Here is a 23,252-nt window from a genome sequence, read left to right as displayed (position 1 = left end):
ACAGAATGACTCATTATGAGAACTTTCAAAGAAGCACAAAGACCTTGGGCTGATTGAAAAGCAGGCTGTCCTTGTTGGTTTCTTCATGGACAAGTAGAACTTCAACGCCATGCATCCAGTCTCAAAGTAACTGCCATGGGATGATAAAAAAATTATTTTCCCCCCAAACAAAAATATCATTCAGAAAAAGCCCAACCAAAGAGATCCTATTCTGAACCCTGAAAATTTACAACCTCCACCCTATGGCTGCAATACTATCTGAAAAAAAATGCACTGCATCAATCTGGCAAGGTTTCTTCAATAATCTCTTCTTAGTCCACAAACTATACCATCTGTAAGGATAGAGGGCACAGAGAAAATCAACACTGCAAATTCCACTTAAAGCTACAAACCACCTTCACTTAACTGCAGAATCAAATTCCAAGACTATCTTATTACAGTGCCTTACATTGCCATTGCCATGACTGGAAGTGAGGCAGGAGGGCTGGTGACTCCAAACCAGGCTGAAACACAGAGAGATGAGGCCCCCTCTACCCAGCATCTTGTTAGCAAATGTAAAGTCATTGGAGAACAAAATTCAGGAATTGAGGGAAAGACTGCTGTATCGGAGAGAAATGAGATATTGGTGTGTTCTATGTGTGAGATGTGGCTTTCTTCCAGCACACCAGATAGATTAGATTATGAGGACATGCAGTCCTCTTTTATTGTCATTTAGTAATGCATGCATTAAGAAATTATACAATGTTCCTCTAGAATGATATTACAGAAACACAAGACAAACAAGACTGAAAAGCTGACAAAGACCACATATAGTTACAACAGTGCAAAGCAATACCGTAATTTGATAAGAACAGACCATGGGCGCGGTAAAATAAAAGTCTCAAAGTCTCTCGAAAGTCCAATCATCTCACACAGATGGTAGAAGGAAGAAAAACTCTCCCTGCCATGAACCTCCAGCACCGCAAACTTGCCAATGCAGCACGCTGGAAACACCCGACCACTAAGTCCGTCCGAAAACTTCGAGCCTCCAACCAGCCTTCCGACACCGAACACCATCCTTGCCAAGTGCTTCGACCCCGGCCCCAGCAACAGGCAATAGGCAAAGCCGAGGATTTGGGGCCTTCCCCTCTGGAAATTCTCGATCGCACAGTAGCAGCAGCAGCAAAGCGGGCATTTCAGAAGTTTCTCCAGATGTTCCTCTGTGCTTCTCACGTCTGTCTCCATCAAATCAGGATTGTGCACGGCCCCTATTTAACAAATACGATATCATTTAAGAGTGGCCGCGCCGCCATCTTCTCCTCCCCCAGCGATCAAACCAGAAGGCTTCTTGACTTACCGAATGAGCCAAACTACTGATTAAGAAAAGGTAATATGGCCCTTGTGGCTAAAGGGATCAGGGGGTATGGGGGGAAGGCTGGTACAGGGTTCTGAGTTGGATGATCAGCCATGATCGTACTGAATGGCAGTGCAGGCTCGAAGGGCCGAATGGCCTACTCCTGCACCTATTTTCTATGTCTATGTCTATGTCAAGGAAGAGGTGTGTGTTTCACGATAAGACTCTCGGTGGTGCTCCAATGTGGCAGTTTTGATAAACTCATGTTGCCCCGACCTTGAACACCTAATGATCAAATGCAGTCCATTCTGCTTATCTAGAGAGCTCTCCCCATAATCCTGACCACAGGTAACATACCACCAGTGGCTGACTATAATCAAATGCTTAAGATATTGCACGATGCCATTGCCAAACAAGATACAATCCATCCTAATGCATTTCAAGTTATAGTCAGGGACTTCAACTAGACTTGAAGAAAACCCTGCCTAATTATCATCAGTATAAACCTGTGATGACCTGGCTGGTGGCGTAATGGCAACAGTGCCAGACTTCAGGGCAAAAGGTCCTGAGTTCAAATCCGGCCAGCTCCCCTGCACGCTTTCCATCCGTGCTGGGTCACATGCTGGTGATCTCTTTGGAAACTCACCCAACAGAAGGTAATGGCAAACCACTGCTGTAACTTGCCTCGTATGCGGTTCCCCACTACGTCAGAGAGGCGTGGTGGGAAATCGTCCGCTAACCGGAGAAATGCGACGTACCTTCCCTATATAACCTGTAGCACCAAAGGCCCCCACACTCTAGACCATTGTTATGCTAAGATAAGGAGTACCTACTGTTCCATGTCCAGGCCACATTTCAGTAAATTGGATCACTTGGCAGCCCTTCTCCTACCTGGATACAGGCAGAGGCTAAAGAACAACACTCCGGAGATTAGGACAACAAAAAGGTGCTGTGGGAGCAGAGGAGGAGATACAGGATTGCTCTGAGTCTGTGGATTGTGCTGCGTAAAAAGTTAAATCAAGCAACACTGGTGACAACAGGACTTTGATTTCTAATGAGCTCAATGCCATCTGTGCTCACTTTGACTGTCAAAACATGCAGGAACCATCACATACTCCCAAAGCCCCTGATGATCCTGTGATTTCAGTCTCTGAGGCTGATGTGTGAGCAGCCTTCAGGAGGGTGAAACCACAAAAAGCATCCAGCCCAGATGGAGTACCTGGCCAAGTACTAAAATCCTGTGCTGATCAACTGGCAAGAGTGTTCACTGAGATCTTTAACCTCTCACTTTGGCAGTCTGAGGTACCCACCTGCTTCTAGCAGGCTTCAATTATATCAGTGCCTGAGAAAAACTTGGTAACCTGCCTCTGTGACTATCGTCCAGTAGCACTTACACCCACAGTGATGAAGTGTTTTGAGCGGTTGGAGATGAAACATATCATCTGCCGCCTGAGAAGCAGTTTGGATCTGCTCCAATTTGAAAACTGGAGCAACAGGTCCATAGCAGATGCCATCTTGTTGGCTCTTCACTCAACCCTAGAACATCTGATCAACAAAGATACAAACATAAGGATGTTCCTTATTGACCACAACTCCAAGACCTTGACCTCGTCACTTCCTTGTGCAATTGGATCCTCGATTTCCTCACTTGCAGACACTAGTCAGTTCAGATTGGCAATAGCATTTTCTCTACAATCTCTATCAGCACAGGTGCACTGCAAGGCTGTGTGCTTAGCCCCTGTTGTACACGTATGACTGTGTGGCTAAGCACAGCTCCAATGACACATTCAAGTATGCTGACGACACCACTAGTCGGCCGAATCAAAGACGGTAACTTGAATATGTACTGTTGTAGGCTGAAACCCCAAAGGTGGTGATGAATCAGCACACACGATGGAGATTGAAAATCTGGCTAAGTGGTGCCATAACAACAACCCCTTTCTCAATGTTGCAAGACCAAGGAGAAGGAAACCAGAGGTCCATGAGCTAGTCCTCAGAAGGTCAAAGTTGGAGAGGGTCAGCAACATTAAATTCCTCGATGTTAACATTTTGGAGGACCTCTCCTGGCCCAACACATGTGCAGTTATGAAGAAATCACAGCAGTGCCTCTACTTCCTTAGAAGTGAGCACAGATTCAGCATGACAACCAAAACTTTGACAAGCTTCTGTAGATGTGTAGAGGAGAGTATACTGATTGGCTGCATCATAGCCTGGCATGGAAACACCAATGCCCTTGAACAGAAAATCTGATAAGAGTAGTGGATATGGCCCAGCCCATCACAGGTAAAGCCCTCCCCACCATTGAGCATATCTACATGATATGCTGTCACAGGAACGCAGCATCTTTTATCTTCCCCCCCTCCCCACCACCACCCAGGACATGCTCTCTTCACGCTATCATCATCAGGAAGGTGGTACAGGAGCCTCAGGACTCGCACCACCAGATTCGGTAACAGTTACCGCCCCTCAACCATCAGGATCTTGAACCAAAGGGATAACCACTCAACTTCACTTGCCTTATCATTGAAATATTCCCACAAATATATGGACTGACTTTCAATGACTCTTCATCTTATGTTTTTGATATGTATTGCTTATTTATTTATTATTTCTTTCTTTTTGTATGTGTACAGTTTGTTGTCTTCTGCACACTGGTTGAATACTCTAGTTGCTGTAGTCTTTCATTGATTGTGATGATTATGGATTTACTGAGTATGCTGCAAGAAAATGAACCTCAGGATGGTATACGGTGACATAAATGTACTTCAAAAAAGTATTCAGCCCCACAACCCTTTGTTCACATAAATGGGTATTAAACCAGGGATTTTGATCAATTTAACTGAGAATTTTTATTTGTGAATCACATTCTCCTTCCACACCCCCTCCCCCCACCACCCAGAGTACAGCCCAAAAAAACCAGGGAAAATTGAAAAACTAGAAATTCAAAAACTGAAATGTCAGCAGTTCAAAGGTATTCATCCTCCTCTGCTCAGCTTGAACTACCTCCTGCAGCTATTACAGAAGTAGTCTTTTTGGATAAGTCTTTATAAGTTCTGGACAACATGATGGAGCAGGATTGCCCATTCCTTCTTTGCAAAATTGCTGGAGCTGTGCCAGATTAGTTGGGGAGTGATGGTGGACAGCAATCTTGAAATCTTGCCAGAGATGTTCAATTGGGTTCAGATCAGGACTCTGACTGGGCCACTCAAGGACATCATCTTTCTTCATTTGAAGCTACTCTGTGGTTGCTGACAGTGTGCTTTGGTTTGTTCTTCCTCCCCAGTTAAAGCTTTCTGGCAGAGGCCAGCAGGTTTATATCCAGCATCTCCCTGTATTTAGCAGCATTCATCTTCCCATCAACCCCGACCAGATTTCTAGTCCCTGCTGCTGACAAGCATCCCCATAGCAATATGCTACTCCACCACATTTTACAGTAGGGGTGGTGTTACCTGATGTGCAGTATTAGATTTATGTCACACGTACTGCTTAGCATTGAGGCCAAAAAGTTCCACTTTAGTCTCACCACTTCTTTACAGCAGGTCCTATGACTTCATGGGTAAGGGTATGCTTTTCTTTAAACCAGGGAGTTACTTCCTTACCTCTCTTCCATAAGTGCTCTTTCTGTGCAAGGTCTTACAGAGATTGTGGAGTCATGAACTTCATCTCCAGTTGCAGCCACTGACATCCGCAGCTCACTCAGAGTGACTGTTGGTGACATCGTAGCCTCTCTTTCAAGTGTCATTCTTCTCCATTGACTAAGTTTTGAGGGGTGGCCTGGCCTAGGCAGTGTGACTGTAGCTTCATATTTTTTCCACTTTTTCATGACGGACTGCACTGAGCTCCGGGGTATGTTCAGTGCCTTTGAGATGATCCTGTACCCTTCCCCAGATTTGTGCTTCTCTATTATCATTTCCCTAAATAGTCTTTAATGCTCTTTTGTCTTCATTTTGGTTTGGCCTGTCAAAAATCTACCATATTGTTGGACTTTACAGAGAGATAGGACATTTATTCTTATGAATTCATTGAAAATAGACAAGCCTCCAATTTTCTACACCAACAAATTGGGTGATTTTGTAAGGTAATACTGTCCAGCATATTGCACCTGAGAAAAGTTAGTACAGTAATTACAAAGGGGATGAATACTTTTTCCAGTCTCACCACTTTGGTTTTTAATTTTTAGTAAATTGTTGTCAGGTTTTGGAATTTTTCTTTTGATTTGACATGATGCACAATCTTTTGTATATTCGCTCAAAAATATTATTTCAATATATTTTAAATTTAGAAAATGAGACAGTAAAATGTGAAAATTGTTGCAGGGGCTGAATACTTTTTCAAGGCAATGTCCATAATACCTTTGTCCTCAGAATTGCATTGGTTCAACACACCAATGACAATCATCTTCAAGGATGATTAATCATGGACATTAAGTACTGGGCTTGCCATTTATGAGCGCTAAGAATGCCATGTTATTTTTCTAAATAGGGAAAACTTAGTGACTCGCAGATAAAACAATAGATGTAACACAATGGTTAATTCTTGTCAAGTTAAAAATAAGTTAAATTTAGCAATATTTGTTCCCAAGGAAATACATGGCTTATAAAATTGCTGAAAGTAGCAGTAGGCCTGAGGAATGGGGCTGTTTTTGAACTCAGCAAAGTAGGGCCAAGAAATTACTAAAGGAAAATTAGAAAAAGAGAATAAACTGGCAAGACACATGAAAAAAGGGGGAAAGGTGACTGCAAGAACTTCTGTAATGCATAAAACAAAAGACCAGTAATGCCAAATGCATGGCTGTGATAGAGGCAAGAAAATGTAAAGGGTTGTAATGAAACAGCAAAGAAATTAAATAAATACTTTGTTTACCTTTGAGAAAAAGAAAAAACTACCAGAAATACCAAGAAAGAATGAGAAAGAACCAGAAATGAAGGAAACTTGGTTATACATTGGTTACACTGTACTAAAAGTTCATATATCTCAAGCTATATCAATAGTGGATGCAATGATTATCATCTTTCAAAATTTTATAATTCCCATATATTCTCAGATGGTTCCTGCAGATTAAAAGAGGGAAAATATAACCCTATTAAAGAAATAGGGTGGGGAGATGAAGAAAGGAATGACAGTAAACCACCAACCTAGCTACCAGTCCTGAGAAAATGGCAGAATCCAGACATCCCACCCTGCAAAAACTCATTTCAGGGAGATCTCAACCTCATAGCAGTCTGTGTCAATGAATCTGTTAATTTTGCAAGACATCAGATTCACAAGTGTTTTGTGAGATAGCTGACTTCTGAATTCTGTCTTAATGTGCCATGTTCACAATAGCTGCTGTTTTGGTTGATGAGCAGGCATAGTTGTTTGCTATTTCTGAATCAGGAAACATTTTCCTGAATAGCTTGCCTCTGTGCTTACACACCTGGAATGGCAGGTTATGCTCAACGATGAAAGATGTAAAGTACACCTCAGCTCTAGTGACCTTCTCTGTCAGACTTCGGTTTTCTGCTGAAAAGAACTGTGAAATACTTGAGCAGCCTTCCCTGTGCTTAGCCTCCCTAATATGTTGTGGTCCCTAAAAGAAATAAAAGCATAAGGTGTATCCTTATTACAGGTGTGCGTCGCTTTACGTCCATTTAGACAATGTTCGATCGCATATACGTCCGTAGTCACACACACACATTGCCTGCAATAGTCGGGATCAGAACTTACTTTTTTACATCGAAATGGGGGATTTTAAATGAGTGATTTAGAAGTTCTGTATCTTCAAGTTCAAGTTTATTGTCATCTGGCTGATTGTCCACAAACGAAACAACCTCTGTCCGGACCACGGTGTAGCCACAATACATATATCATGCACACCACATAAAACAATATATTACCATATTATTTAATAAAGTGTAATTCAAATTGCATATAAAGTGCGCAGCACTGGTAAACAGTTCGCTGTCCTAATGACGAGACCTCGGTGTGGGCTGGGTATTTATTAAAATCGGTTTTTCTTCTGAAAACGGCTTCGCTTAAACCCAGCCCATTGCGGGCTTCGATGTACCTGTAAGTGGAAGTGTTTCAGGAAAAAAACCCTGAAGAACTTGCTTGCTGCGAGCGCGTTTTTAAAGATGTCTTAGCGGACAATTTTGGAATTTCGTTCCAATTTAAACCCCGCTCTAATCCCCTTTAAGACGCCGACGCGCCCCGCCCGTATAGGACAGCCTCGCATAGTCAGGTTGTCACCATCAGCCTTGGGAATTTCTTCGCCAGGCTTTTGTACTTCATCACCAACAGTTGTCCGGATGATTTCAGCGTCATTACAGATGACAGTAACTGAACTGATGGAATATGGAAGAGAGAGAGAGGTTGACTGTAAAGCCCGCCCACAGAGAAAACTGATAGGTCTACTTAGCAGAAAGAGAGATCAAGCAGGATTCATTCATTTTCTTTCTTTGTTTCCCCTCTCCCTCTCTAAATAATCGATTTCCAGGATATTGTATATAATTTGTGGGCATCAGGGAGCCGCTATCGATATGCGGGAGACTCCCGGAACTCCCAGGAGAGGTGGGATGTCTGAGAATCTATTATGAAGGTCATAATAACAAAATGCCCAGAGATAAAAAAAAATTAAGCAGCCAGCACGCATTTACATGAAGAAAATAAATTTTACTAATCCACTCTTTAAAGCTACGCCTAGTAGAGCAAATAAGGGAACAAATGGATGTTGATGTGCTTAGATTGGTTAATGGCTGACACAGGAGCCATTATCAAATATAGCAGAGCACATGGAATTTGAGTAAAAATCGTGTCTTTACTTAAGTTGGTTGGCTGGGAGCATTGAGGGTTATAGATAAGTTATTCACAATCTTTGATGACTTTTATTTTCCCCGTTATACAAAACAGGAAGAAGGATATGAAAAGGCTTCAGGATAAATAAGATTTAAAAAGAAAGGATAAATAAGTTAAAATAAGTGAATGTGTTAGATTAAATGTAATGTGTTAGGTAAGAGCAAGGTCAGAGTTCTTGTTTCACATTTTAAAATATGTTGTTTAATCCAGCGGTCCCCAACCACCGGGCCACAGAGGAAACGATATGATTTGGCGATAAGAGTCGGCTGCACCTTTCCTCATTCCCTGTCACGGCCACTGATCAGCCATTACGCATGCGAGATGATGACCCGCGCGTCATCCGTGTCAGGGTGGGAAGGAGATCAACTCCTCGAGCTTGCAAATGACGACGGGCTGAATTACTATTTGACATAACATCTCTGTCAGCATTTTGGATCAAAGTCAAGGCTAAATATCCCGAAACAGCAGGAATTCTGCAGATGCTGGAAATTCAAGCAACACACATCAAAGTTGCTGGTGAACGCAGCAGGCCAGGCAGCATCTCTAGGAACAGGTACAGTCGACGTTTCAGGCCGAGACCCTTCGTCAGGACTAGTCTCGGCCTGAAACGTCGACTGTAGCTCTTCCTAGAGATGCTGCCTGGCCTGCTGCGTTCACCAGCAACTTTGATGTGTGTTTCTAAATATCCTGAGATAGCCACGAAAGCACTGAAAACGTTGCTTTCATTTCCAACATTTTTCTGCGAAGCGGAATTTTCTGCAATGAATGCAACGAAAACTAAACTGCGGAATAGACTGGACATAAGGAACCCATTCGAGTATCGCTGTCTCCCACCACCCCTCAATAGGACCGCGTTGATGCAGGAAAACAAGCCCAGGGTTCCCACTGATTCAGCGATATTGGTGTGTTGCAATGATTTTATATATCTATACGGGGAAAATATGTGCTGTGTGTTTAATATCCAAATGTTACTAAAAATGTTATGATGCTATTGACTTATAAGTCACCGTATAACAATTACAGCACGGAAACAGGCGATCTCGGCCCTTCTAGTCCGTTCCGAACGCTATTCTCACCTAGTCCCACCGACCTGCACTCAGCCCATAACCCTCCATTCCTTTCCTGTCCATATACCTATCCAATTTTTCTTTAAATGATAATTTCGAACCTGCCTTTACCATTTCTACTGGAAGTTTGTTCAACACTTACTTCAAGCTCCCCTGATAATTGACTTATCACTATATTCATGCGAGGAAAATATGCGCTGTGTGTTTAATATTAAATTCGTTTAGAAACAAAATTGAGTGTATTACCCATTATCGCCTATATTCCAGTAGTGATCAACACCCACCCCCCGAACAGAATCGCCAAAAAGGATTGGCTGGTGGGAGGAATCGGCAGGTCACGATGCGCATGCGCACTGGTACACGCGCAAGGCTTCATGGTCATTGTAGTCTTTTTGGGGAAACGCATTTGACTGCTACTCTTGTCCGTTGACAACCCCACCCCCCGGTCGGCCGGTCCGCAGTGCAAAAAAGGTTGAGGACCCCTGGTTTAATCGTTTCAGACAACTCTTAGTTGTTTCCTCCTAATTTCTTCAAATACAGATTCCAACGGATGCTCCATTATGCAAAAGCTATCAGAAGACTCTCACTGAAAAATAAACATTTTAAATATGACTTTCTTACTCTTGGATTCCTGACTAATTTTCCCATTCTTTAGGTGCCTTACATCTTAACTTCAAGACTCCTTATTTCTAAATGTCACTTCTTTTCTTCTGTTCTGCATATCATTAGTTTGCCTGTCAATATTACTAACGACATGAAACCGTCTGCTTCCCTCAGTTCTCAGTTAAAGTAGCTAAGTATTCAGCAAGTTGCCCAGAAGTCGCTGGCGCTGAGGACAGGTGCACACTATGTGACATTACAATACTGTACTGTAATGTCAGAACCAGGCTATGTTTACATTCCCGGATAGGGAGTGGGAGGCCACAGCGGACAACTTACCACATAGCCACCCCAAACATACAGGTAGCATCCGTCCAAAACAGCACAGTGGCCGCTCCTCTCCTCCGCCACCCAGTTCATGTTGGCCTCTGCCATTCCCGCTCGGCGACTCCCAGAAATTCACCTCACCTTCCCGATGCGAACAATACGCGACGACAGCCGGAAGAGCCGCTACGGAGAGCGAAAGACTCCAAGCACAGCGGCAGCGGCTGACGGGTTCGGGCTCGACTTCACGTCGGTGGCGTCCTTGTGCGCAGTGCCGATTAATGAGTAAACGAACCAGCAGACTTACCGCTTTTCTCTAGTTACAACTTCGTCGTATTATTCTTAGTTACGTAGTTCGCAATGTTCTTTTTAGCAACACAAGTCCATCGGTAAATAGAAACTACCTCTTCGTCCTTTAGTCCCGTTTCGCCTTCTGTTTGGTTATACCTTTCCTTGATCTGTAAATTATTTAACGACAGAGAGACTACGTGTTTGTGCTCAGGACCACGGCCTCAGTAATGCACTTGTCAATAATCTACCCCATAACAATATCTCCCCAAAATCCCGCCAATCGGCTTGCAAGCCTGCACCTATGTTTCATTGCCAATCCTACCAACCCCTACATTCCAGCAGACCATCCTTCCTAACTTCCTACATCTTCAACGAGATTCCAACACATGGTTCACCTTTCCCGCCTCTCCCATTCAGTCTTCTGAATGGACCATTCCTTTCTCAACTCCCTGGTCTGTTCTTCCATCACCAGCAACCACTCACCGTCTTTCCTGCTTTGACAGGAGATGCAAGACCCGTTATTTGATTTCTTCCTCTCCCCACCGTCCATGAACCTAAATACTCCTTCCAGTCGAGAGTTACTCCCATGCATTTCTCTCAAACAACTGAACTATGCTTGGTCCTCACAAACACGAGAAATTCTGCAGATGCTGGAAATTCAAGCAACACACATCAAAGTTGCTGGTGAACGCAGCAGGCCAGGCAGCATCTCTAGGAAGAGGTACAGTCGACGTTTCCTGACCAGTCCTGACTAAGGGGCTCAGCCTGAAACATCGACTGTACCTCTTCCTAGAGATGCTGCCTGGCCTGCTGCATTCACCAGCAACTTTGATGTGTGTTGCTTGGTCCTCACAATGTGGAGAAAGGAAATGCAGATTTGATGACTGCAGTGTGGTATATCTATATTCAGTCCATAGGGGCAACCCTGGGCTTTCAAATACCTGCCACTTCAATTCCCTATCCCACTCTGTCCTAATTATCCGTGGCCTCCTTCATTGATCTTAAGGAACAGGGTCTCATCTTACAATGAGACTTGATATCAAATTCCATAATTTTGGGCAATTCGTTTTCTCTATTTGTTTGACAACAGTCAGTTCTGCTGTAAGGTTGTCCACTGATAAAGTTAACTCTGTTTTTCTGTCTCCACAAACTGTGCCAGATTCTCTTTTCTTTCTATTTGAATTGCCTGGACAACTCTGGCCTCATCCCAGTGGTTTTCCTTTCGTCTCATGCATCCCTTCCCAGTCATGTTTGCAACTTTTAAAAAGCCACTTTCTCACTTTCCCAGTTCTGATGAAAGGTCTTTGACTTTTAATTGTGAATTCAGCTTTATCACAGGCACAAGCCTCCCCACCATTGGGGACATCTCCAAAACGCCAGTGCCTTAAGAAGGTGGCACTATCATTAAGAACATTCACCATCCGGGACACGACCTCCTCTCATTACTATAATCAGGGAGGAGGTACAGGAGCATGAAGACCCACACACCACGTTTTACCATCAGGCCATAAGACGTAGGAGCAGAATTAGGCCATCTGGCCCATTGAGTCTGCTCTGCCATTTAATCATTGCTGATCCTTTTTTGTTCTTCTCAATCCCAGATCCCGGCCTTCTCCCCGTAACCTTTGATGCCATGCCCAATCAAGAACCTATCAACCTCTGCCTTCGATACACCCAATGACCTGGCCTCCACAGCTGCATGTGGCAACAAATTCCGCAAATTCCCTCACACTTTGGCTAAAGAAATTTCTCTGCATCTCTGTTTTGAAAGGGCTCCCCTCTATCCTGAGGCTATGTCCTCTTGTCCTAGACTCTCCCACCATGGGAAACATCCTGTCCACATCTACTCTGTCTAGGCCTTTTAACATTCGAAAGGTTTCAGTGAGATCCCCCTCATCCTTCTGACTTCCAGTGAGTACAGACACAGAGCCATCAAACATTCATAGAAACATAGAAAAGATACAGCACAATACAGGCCCTTCGGCTCACAAAGCTGTGCCAAACAAGTCCCTGCCTTAGAACTATCTAGGCTTTACCCATAACCCTTTATTTTTCTAAGCTCCATGTAGCCATCCAGGAGTCTCTTAAAAGACCCTATCGTTTCCGCCTCCACCACTGCCACCAGCAGCTCATTCCACGCACTCACCATTCTGCATGAATATACTTACCCCTGACATCTCCTCTGTACCTACTTCCAAGCACCTTAAAACTATGCCCTCTCATGCTGGCCATTTCAGCCCTGGGGAAAAGCCTCTGACTATCCACCCGATCAATGCCTCTCATTATCTTGTACACCTCTATCAGGTCACCTCTCATCCTGCATTGCTCCAAGGAGAAAAGGCCGAGTTCACTCAACCTATTCTCATAAAGCATGCTCCCCAATCCAGGCAACATCCTTGTAAATCTCCTCTGCACCCTTTTTATGGTTTCCACGTCCTTTCTATAGTGAGGCGACCAGAGTTGAGCACAGTACTCCAAGTGGGGTCTGACTAGGGTCCTATATAGCTGCAACATTACCTTTTGGCTCTTAAACTCAATCCCATGATTGATGAAGGCCAATGCACCGTATGCCTTCCTAACCACAGAGTCAACCTGCGTAGCAGCTTTGAGTGTCCTATGGACAGGGACCCCAAGATCCCTCTGATCCTCCATACTGCCAAGCATCTTACCATTAATACTATATTCTGCCATCATATCTGACCTACCAAAATGAACCACCTCAAACTTATCTGGGTTGAACTCCATCTGCCACTTCTCAGTCCAGTTTTGCATCCTATCTATGTCCTGCTGTAACCTCTGACAACCCTCCACACTATCCACAACACCATCAACCTTTGTGTCAACAGCAAATTTACTAACCCATCCCTCCACTTCCTCATCCAGGTCATTTATAAAAATCATAAAGAGTCAGGGTCCCAGAACAGATCCCTGAGGCACACCACTGGTGACCGGCCTCCATGCAGAATATGACCCATCTACAACCACTCCTTGCTTTCTGTGGGCAAGCCAGTTCTGGATCCACAAAGCAATATCCCCTTGATTACTCATATGATAGGCTGGTCCTGGACATTTCCTGGCATAATTTACATATTACTATTTAATTATTTATGGTTTTATTACTATTTATTTATGGTGCAACTGTAATGAAAACCAATTTCCCTCGGGATCAGTAAAGTATGACTATGACTATGACTATGATAACCCTTTCATTCCTGGAATCATCCTTGTGAACCTCCTCTGGACCCTCTCCAGTGCCAGCACATCTCTTCTAAGATGAGGAGTCTAAAACTGTACACAATACTCAAGGTGAGGCCTCACCAATGCCTTATAAAGCCTCAGCATCACATCCTTGCTCTTGTATTCTAGACCTCTTGAAATGAATGCTAAAATGGCAATTGACTTCCTCACCAATGACTCACCTGCAAGTTAACCTTCAGGGTGTTCTGCACAAGGACTCCCAAGTCCCTCTGCATCTTAGATTTCTGGATTTTCTCCCCATTTAGAAAATAGTCCGCACTTTTATTTCTACTACCAAAGTGCATGACCATGCATTTTCCAACATCGTATTTCATTTGCCACTTTCTTGCCCATTCTCCTAATCTGTCTCAGTTCTTCTGCATCCTACCTGTTTCCTCAACACTACCTGCCCATCCACCGATCTTCATATCATCTGTAAACTTGCCAATAAATCCATTTATTCCATCATCTAAATCATTTACTTTGATCATAAAAAGAAGTGGTCCCAACACCAATCCCTGCAGAACACTGCCAGTCACTGGCAGCCAGCCAGAAAAGGATCCTTTTATTCCCACTTGCTGCCTCCTACCAATCAGCCAATGCTTTAACCTTGTTAGTAACTGTCCTGTAATCCCATGGATTCTTAACTTGGTAAGCAGCCTCATGTGTGGCACCATGTCAAAGGCCTTGTGTAAGTCCAAATATACAACATCCATCGTATCCCCTTTATCTAAACTACTTGTAATCTCCTCAAAGAATTCGAACAGGTTCATCAGGCAAGATTTTCCCTGAAGGAAACCATGCTGACTTTGTGCTATCTTGTCCTGTGTCGCCAAATGCTCCATCACCTCATCCAAAACAATTGACTCTAACATCTTCTCAACCACTGAGGTCAGGCTAACTGGTCTATAATTTCATTTCTGCTGCCTTCCTCCTTTCTTAAAGAGTGGAGTAACATTTGCAATTTTCCAGTCCTCTGGCACCATGCCAGAGTCCAGTGATTTTTTTTGTAAGATCATTTCTAATGCCATCACAATCTCTAACGCTACCTCTTTCAGAACCCTAGGGTGCAGTTCCTCTGGTCCAGGTGTTTTATGTATCTTTAACTCTTTCAGCTTTTTGCACACCTTCTCTCTTGTAATAGTAATTGCACCCATGTCTCTTCCTTCACACATTACAACATCAGGCATACTGCTGGTGTCTTCCACAGTGAAGACTTAAGCAAAATACTCATTTAGTTCATCAGCCATCTCCTTGTCCCCTGTTATTATTTCTCCTGCCTCATTTTCTAGCGCTCCTATATCAACTTTCAATTCTCTTTTATTTTTTACATACTTGAAAAAGCTTTTACTATCCACTTTGGTATTATTTGCTAGCTTGCTTTCATATTACATCTTTTCCCTAATGATTTTTTAAAGTTGCTCTCTGTAGGTTTTTATAAACTTCCCAATCCTCTGACTTCCCACTAAGTTTTGCTTTGTTGTATGCCCTTTCTTTTGCTTTTACAATAGCTTTAACTTCCCTTATCAGCCATGGTTGTATTATTTTACCATTTGAGTATTTCTTCATTTTTGGAATACATGTGTCCTGCACCTTCCCCAGAAATGCGCACCGTTGCTGCTCTGTTGACATTCCTGCCAGCAGTTCCTTCCAATTTACTTTGGCCAACTCCTCTCTTGTACCACTGTAATTTCCCTTACACCACTGAAATACTGCTACATCAGACTTCACTTTCTCCCTATCAAATATCAAGTTGAACATAATTATATTGTGGCTTCTTTTACCTTAAGCTTGCTAATCGCCTCCGGTTCATTACATAACACCCAATCCAGTATAGCTGATTCCCTAATAGGCTCAACAACAAATTGCTCTAAAAAGCTATCAACAAATTCACTCTCTTGAGATCATTACCAACTTGATTTTCCTAATCGACCTGCATGTTAAAATCTCCCATGACTACCATAACATTGCCCTTTTGACTTGCCTTTTCTATTTCCTGTTGTAATCTGTAGTCCACCTCCCTGCCTCTGTTGGGAGGCCTGTATATAACTGCCATCAATCCTCTTACCCTTGCAGTTTCTTAACTCAACCCACAAGGATTCAACATCTTCTGATCCTATGTCACATCTTTCTACTGATTTGATGCCATTCTTTACCAAGAGAGCCACACCTGTTTTTACACCCCTCATTTTGTCAGTCTTTACCTTGAATATATTCAATGATTCCACAGCACTTAGGTGCTGAGAATTCATGAGATTTTTATCCTTTAGATAGAAGGAATGCTTCCTCACTTCCATGTTAAATGGCTGACTAGTTAACATAAAACTATGTAGCTATTATCTTGTGCTTCCAAGGCATGTACCGTAGGTCCGACTTTCCTAATCAATCTTCATGCATTAACCGTTTTACCCCAGGAATCAATCTAATTACTGTCCCCAATACAAAAACATCCTTCCTTAATTACAGACCACTACAAATGCAGTCTCGTCAACACTTCGCAAAGTTGCATCAAAACTTCCCGCTTTTTATGTTTCACAGTCTTGCAATAGAGGCCAGTATTCCAGAGGCCTTTCTAATTAGTCGCTGTTTTTTCCTTATGTGTCAAGTACAAGAACCTCAGATCCCTTTTTGTTGTGATTTTTAAAAAAATATAATGCCATTAATATAATATTTGTGTTCTTACTCTTCATTCAAAAGTGGATCATCTCATTAATGCACGTTATATTCCATCTATTAACCTATTAATGATCTAAACCCTGTGGTTTTTCCTCATAATCCATCAATCTTTGCCTCAGAAGGTGAAAAGTCTCTCCCCCTCATCCTCCCCCGCTGGATGATGGTGAGGGAGCCATGGGACTTGGGCAAAGTTTCATCAACCAAGTTTGTGGATTGGACTCTATGGTTTACGTTATAATGCGTTTCTGGTTTCTCCCTTTTTTTTAAATAAATCGCTGTTTCTGTTAATTTGTTTGGGGCGTACTGGTTCCATGGTCTGCTGATAGCAAATGTCATGGTGCTGGATTGAACTGAACTGAATATACCCGGATTGGTTTGATGACGTTGTAATTTGGTGTTTTGTATTCTGCATTTTGCTCTTTTTTGCCATTTGCGTGATTTGTTCATTTTTTGTGCGTGGGGGGGAGGGGTTTAATATTTTTCTTTGAACAGGGTCCATGGTTTTCTTTGTTTCGTAACTGTCTGTGGGAAGACAAATCTCAAGGTTGTATACTGTAGTGTACTGCATGCATACTTTAATAATAAATGTACTTTGAATCAGCAAATTAGTAAACACTACTACACTCAGTGCCTTCACCCAAGTCATTTATATAGATTATAAATGGTTAAGGATATATTGGTGATATCCTATAATAGCAATTCTAATTGCCCGGTACCATTACCGTTTGCCATCAATAAGTAAACTACAAAACCAACAGCTAGTAGGGATTACGTATTGGTGTAGTAAAACCAGAATACAGGCCTCAAGTATTAACAAAGATGTTCATTTTAACAATAGTACATAAGTATTAGCAAATATTAAAGGAAAGCTCATTTATAATGGTTGCTTAACAATTTTTCTGGTTCCAAGAAAACAGATTTTGTACATGTGTTAGATACTTGTAGATATCATTATTCGATCCTAAATTGCTACATATATTTTTGATAAATCTTGCTTAGTAATTTCAGCTTCATTCAAACCTCAGGTCCATTCGAATCTTTATTTCATATTCTGTAAAATCTTCAAAATGATTATAAAAAGCAATGTCTTTTATTTTGACCTGCATTCTCAGAATTCTTCAATTTGGCTGGTAGCTCGAGGCAAAACCAGAAAATGCTGAAACAGCCAGCACGTTAAGCACAATCAACACAAAGAGAAACAGCCTTCACTTGTCAAGCCAAAGGCTCTTCATCAGAACTTTCTCAGTTCCTTCATCAACCTGCAAGGTAAAATTTATGTCTTTCCACATGTTACCTGACCTGTTACATGCTTCCAGCATTTTCTACTTGTATTTCATATTTTCAATATATTAGATTAGATTAGATTAGATTATGAGGACACACAGTCCTCTTTTATTGTCATTTAGTAATGCATGCATTAAGAAACGATACAGTATTCCTCCGGTGTGACATCACAGAAACACAGGACAGACCAAGACTGAAAAACTAACAAAAACCACATAATTATAACATGTAGTTATAACAGTGCAACAATACCATAACTTGATGAAGAACAGGCCATGGCACAGTAAAAAAGTTCAAAGTCTTTTGAAAGTCCCACATCTCATGCAGACGGGAGAAGGAAGAAAACTCTCCCTGCCATGCCCGTCCACAGTCCGACTCTGAGTTGTCTGAAAACTTCGAGCTCCGATCAGCCCTCCGACATCAAGTACCAAGCACCATCTCTGCCGAATGCTTCGACCTCAGCCTCGGCCGCCAGCAGCAGGCAAAGCCGGGGATTTTGGGGCCTTCCCTCCGGAGATTCTCGATTGCACAGTAGCAGCAGCAGCGAACCAGGCATTTCAGAAATTTCTCCGGATGTTCCTCTGCTTCTCACGTCTGTCTCCATCAAATCAGAATTGTGCGCAGCGTCCTACTTACAAATACAATATCATTTCACCGGAGAGCTGCGTGCGCTGCGTTGCGCCGCCATCTTCTCCTCCTGCCTCCTTTAGAATCCATTAGAATGGATTAGAATGGATCTGAGGTTTGAATGAAGCTGAAATTACTAAGCAAGATTTATCAAAAATATATGTAGGATCCAATAATGATATCTACAAGTATCTAACACATGAACAAAATCTGTTTTCTCAAAACCAAAAAAATTGTTAAGCAACCATTATTAATTCAGTTATATATTCAGTTTTTTCTGAATAGATGTTAAACCAATTTGGCAACATGCTAATTGCTCATTGGCAGCTTTCATGAGTGGGTAGGATTTTCACAAACTTCAATGCAGTATAGTTTCCAACAAGCGGACAGTTGTAAGGCTGCGGGACCAGACGGCATCCCAGGTCGGGTACTCAGAGTGTGTGTGGCACAACTGGCAGGTGTGTTTACAGATTTTTAATCTCTCCCTCACCCAGTGTACTACAAAACATCCCTCCTGCTTCAAATCATCCACCATTGTTCCTGTACCTAAAAAGACCAAGGTAACATAGTCATAATCATAGTCATAGTCATAGTCATACTTTATTGATCCCGGGGAAAATTGGTTTTTGTTACAGTTGCATCATAAATAATTAAATAGTAATAAAACCATAAATGGGTAAATAGTAATATGTAAATTATGCCAGGAAATAAGTCCAGGACCAGCCTATTGGCTCAGGGTGTCTGACCTTCCAAGGGAGGAGTTGTAAAGTTTGATAGATACAGGCAGGAATGACTTCCTATGACGCTCTGTGTTACATCTCGGTGGAATGAGTCTCTGGCTGAATGTACTCCTGTGCCCAACCAGTCCATTATGTAGGGAATGGGAGACATTGTCCAAGATGGCATGCAACTTGGACAGCATCCTCTTTTCAGACACCGCCGTGAGAGAGTCCAGTTCCATCCCCACAACATCACTGGCCTTACGAATAAGTTTGTTGATTCTGTTGGTGTCTGCTACCCTCAGCCTGCTGCCCCAGCACACAACAGCAAACATGATAGCACCTGCCACCACAGACTCGTAGAACATCCTCAGCGTCGTCCGGCATACGTTAAAGGACCTCAGTCTCCTCAGGAAATAAAGACGGCTCTGATCCTTCTTGTAGACAGCAAAGGAACGATTGGCGTCCTGTTGCACTCACCTCAATAACAAGCAAATGCTTTGAGAGGCTGGTCAAGGACTACATCTGCAGCATACAGACCCACTCTGGACCCCCTACAATTCACCTACTGACACAACGGATCGACAGATAACGCAATAGCCACAGCTCTACACACCATCCTTACACACCTGGAGAAGAGGGATGCTTAAGTAAGAATGCTGTTCTTGGACTACATTTCAGCATTCAACACTATAATTCCCTCCAGGCTTGACAAGACCTCGGCCTTCATCCTGCCTTGTGTAGCGGGATCCTAGACTTCCTGTCAGATTGCCAGCAGGCGGTGAGAGTGCGCTCCCTCACCTCTACCCCTCTGACCCTCAACACAGGTGCCCTCAGGGCTGTGTCCTAAGCCCCTTCCTTTACTCTCTGTATACCCATGACTGTGTCACCACCCACAGCTCCAATATGCTAATTAAATTCATTGACGATACTACACTGATTGGCCTGGTCTCAAATAATAATTGGGCAGCCTACAGAGAAAAAGTTATTACCCCGACACAGTGGTGTCAAGAAAACAACCTCTCCCTCAATGTCTCAAAAACAAAGGAGCTGGTTGTGGACTACAGGAGGAGTGGAGACGGGCTAACCCCTATTGACATGAATGGATCTGGGGTTGAGAGGGTGAACAGTTTTAAGTTCCTTGGCAAAAACATCACCAAGGATCTCACGTGGTCTGTACATACCGGCTGTGTGGTGAAAAAAACACAACAGTGCCTCTTCCACCTCGGACCGTTGAAGAAGTTTGGTGTGGGCCCCCAAATCCTCAGAACTTTCTACAGGGGCACAATTGAGAGCACCTTGACTGACTGCATCACTGCCTGGTATGGGAACTGTATTTCTCTCAATCGCAGGACTCTGCAGAGAGTGGTGCGGACAGCCCAGCGCATCTGTGGATGTGAACTTCCCACTATTCAGGACATTTACAAAAACAGGTGTGTAAAAAGGGCCCAAAGGATCATTGGGGACCTGAGTCACCCCAACCACAAACTGTTCCAGCTACTACCATCCAGGAAACAGTATCACAGCATAAAAGCCAGGACCAACAGACCCCAGGACAGCTTCTACCACCAGGCCATCAGACTGATTAATTCACGCTGATACAATTAGATTTCTATCCTATATTGACTGTCCTGTTATACAGGATATTTATTATAAATTACTATAAATTGCACATTGCACATTTAGGTGGAGACGTAACCTAAGCATTTTTACTCCTCGTGTATATGAAGGATGTAAGTAATAAAGTCAACTCAATTCTATTCAATTACCAAATATGTTTAATTTCTTATACAACTAGGAACCACATTTTCCTCTTTATCTTAGTCATATGGCATTTAGCTAAATCCCTAAATATACACTTACCTGTAGAAGTGGTCGCACATCAAGGGGATGGGAATTCCATTCGTGTTGAACTCAGACTCGGCGAGTCTACATGGCATCAATGAGAGGCGGCTGGGGCCGGGGTGACAGTTTATGAATGAACGGGGGTGGCGCTCTCTCCCAGTACGTTCTCTGTCGTGACGGAGGCTGCAGTTTGGCGCCAAAGCTGCAGGATGGCGTCTCAAGTGAAGAGTAAAATTTCGGCTGCTTTTAAAATGCACGGATTAATTCTGAGATCGTAAGTGGAGAATATTCCAAAAGGCTATCTGTAAATGTCATAGATTATTCATCCGTATTAGCAAAGACTTTTCAGTAGGCGATAAAGCGGTTTATGTTTACTTATTGGGACTCGCTCCCGAATGTAATTAAATACTTGAGTCCATACAAATTCCTAATTAATTGCGAGGAGTTTTGTCTTTGTTGAAATATAAGCGAGTTCTCAGGCGACCTATTAATTGTAGAACACATTGTTCTGTCTTCATAGTGTGAGGCGACTGCCGTTCTCTCTCCTTGTGTATGTGTGGTGATTACAATCTATCAATGCGAACTAAGCGAAAATATAACACAAGTGACCTTTGGTGCAGAGTAATCAGACTAAATTACTTCAAATGTTTTGTTAGTTTTCCAGAGTCTGGTCATTGCTGTCAAGGAGTTATTGCCCATCCGCTGTTGCCATTGAAAAGTGCTGGTTGTCTTCTTGAATCAGAAGCAAGTTTAATATCACTAGCATATGTCGTAAAATGTGTTGTCTTTTGCGGCAACATTACAAGGCAGTACATAATAATAGAGGGAAAAAAAGTAAATTATAGTGTATGTATGTATATATTACATAGTAATACTGGACAAGGAGCAGAAGAAAACAATAGTAATAGATGTGGCAATCCCGAATGACAGTAACATCGGGAAGAAAGAATATGAGAAACTGGAGAAATACCAGGGCTTGGAAGAGCAGATAGAAAGGATGTGGAAGGTTAAAGGCAGAGTAATCCTGGAGGTGATAGGCGCACTCTCCCAGTGGCTCCAACAAATCCTGGGAACAACAGCTGAGATCTCAGTTCAAAAGAGCTCACTACTAGGAACAACAGGATACTTTGCCAAATCCTCAAGCTCCCAGGCCTCTGGTAGAGGACCCAAGATTGAAGGAAAAATGCACATACACACCGTCCATAAGGGTTGAGAAAAATATATTCTTACGCATCCGTTAGTCTTGCGAGACCATGGATCTGCGCCTGGAAAGTCTTCACTCTCCAGGGTGCAGGCCTAGGCAAGGTTGTGTGGAAGACTGGCAGCTGCCCATGCTGCAAGTCTCCCCTCTCCACGACAGTGATGTTGTCCAAGGGAAAGGCATTAGGATCCATACAGCTTGGCACCAGTGTTTTCACAGAGCACTGTATGATTAAGTGCCTTGCTCAAGGACACAACACGCTGCCTCGGCTGGGGCTCGAACTCACGACCTTAAGATTGCTAGTCGAGCGCCTTAACCACTTGGCCACGTGCCCACAAGAAAAATATATATAATAGTTAAATAAATAGTATAAAAATAAACAGAAGTGAGGTGGTGTTCATGGATTCAATGCCCATTCAGAAAACGATGGTGGAAGGGAAGAAGCTGTTCCAGAATCGCTGAAGGTGTGCCTTCGAGCTCTTGTACCTCCTTGATGGTAGCAATGAGAACAGGGCATGTGATGGGGTCCTTAATGATGGGTGCTGCCTTTTTGAGGCATTGCTCCTTAAAGATGTCTAAATGCCACAGAGGCTAGTGCTCATGATGGAGTTGACTAGTTTACAATTCTCTGCAGCTTATTTTGATCCTGTGAAGTAGCCTGCCATAAGAGATGGTGATGCAGCCAGTTAGAATGCTCTCCACGGTTCCATAGTAGAAATTTGCAAGTGTCTTTGGTGACCTACCAAATCTCCTCAAACTCTGAATGAAATATAGCCACTGTCGTGTCTTCTTTGTAGCTGCATCGATATGTTGGCCCAGGATAGATCCTCAGAGATGTTGACACGCAGGAACTTGAAATTGCTCACCCTTTCCACTTCTGATCCCCCTGTGAGGTCTAGTGTGTGTTCCCTCATCTTACCCTTTCTGAAGTCCACAATCAGCTCTCTGGTCGTACTGACGTTGAGTGCCAGGTTGTTGCTGCAACACCACTCAACTAGCTGATTTAACTCGCTCCTGTAGGCCCTCTTGTCACATCTAGAATTCTGCCAACAATGGTTTTATCATCAGCAAATTTATAGATGGCACTTGAGCTATACCTAGCCACACAGTCATGGGTGTAGAGAGAGGGTGTAGTGGGCTAAGCAGGCACTCTTTCCTGAGGTGCACCAGTTTTGGTTGTCAGTGAGGTGGAGACGTTACTTCCAGTCTGTACA

General features: G+C 43.0%; 2 protein-coding genes across 3 annotated transcripts in view; one reads left to right on the top strand and one right to left on the bottom strand.

Annotated features, from left to right (window-relative positions):
* LOC134345870 (kelch domain-containing protein 1) overlaps window positions 1-20,945 on the bottom strand; it is a 122,118-nt gene extending 101,173 nt beyond the window's left edge. The window contains exon 1 of one of the 2 annotated variants that reach the window (XM_063047195.1): window positions 20,856-20,945. Coding sequence is in view for 1 of the 2 variants with exons in the window: in XM_063047187.1 (XP_062903257.1) it covers window positions 10,174-10,269 (96 nt within the window). In the remaining variant the exon portion in view is untranslated. Of the gene's footprint in view, window positions 1-10,173; window positions 10,391-20,855 lie in introns of those variants that run through there. The other variant, XM_063047187.1, reaches the window with a different exon arrangement.
* Window positions 20,924-23,252, top strand: part of pole2 (polymerase (DNA directed), epsilon 2) — a 47,547-nt gene continuing 45,218 nt past the window's right edge. The window contains exon 1 of the mRNA XM_063047205.1: window positions 20,924-21,111. Coding sequence (XP_062903275.1) covers window positions 21,047-21,111 — 65 coding nt within the window. The 5' untranslated portion in view covers window positions 20,924-21,046. The remainder of the gene's footprint in view (window positions 21,112-23,252) is intronic.

The sequence above is a fragment of the Mobula hypostoma genome, chromosome 1 (genome assembly GCF_963921235.1).
Source record: "Mobula hypostoma chromosome 1, sMobHyp1.1, whole genome shotgun sequence".
Taxonomy (NCBI): domain Eukaryota; kingdom Metazoa; phylum Chordata; class Chondrichthyes; order Myliobatiformes; family Myliobatidae; genus Mobula; species Mobula hypostoma.
The sequence above is the reverse complement of the archived record's forward strand: the minus strand, read 5'-3'. Positions and strand labels throughout refer to the sequence as shown.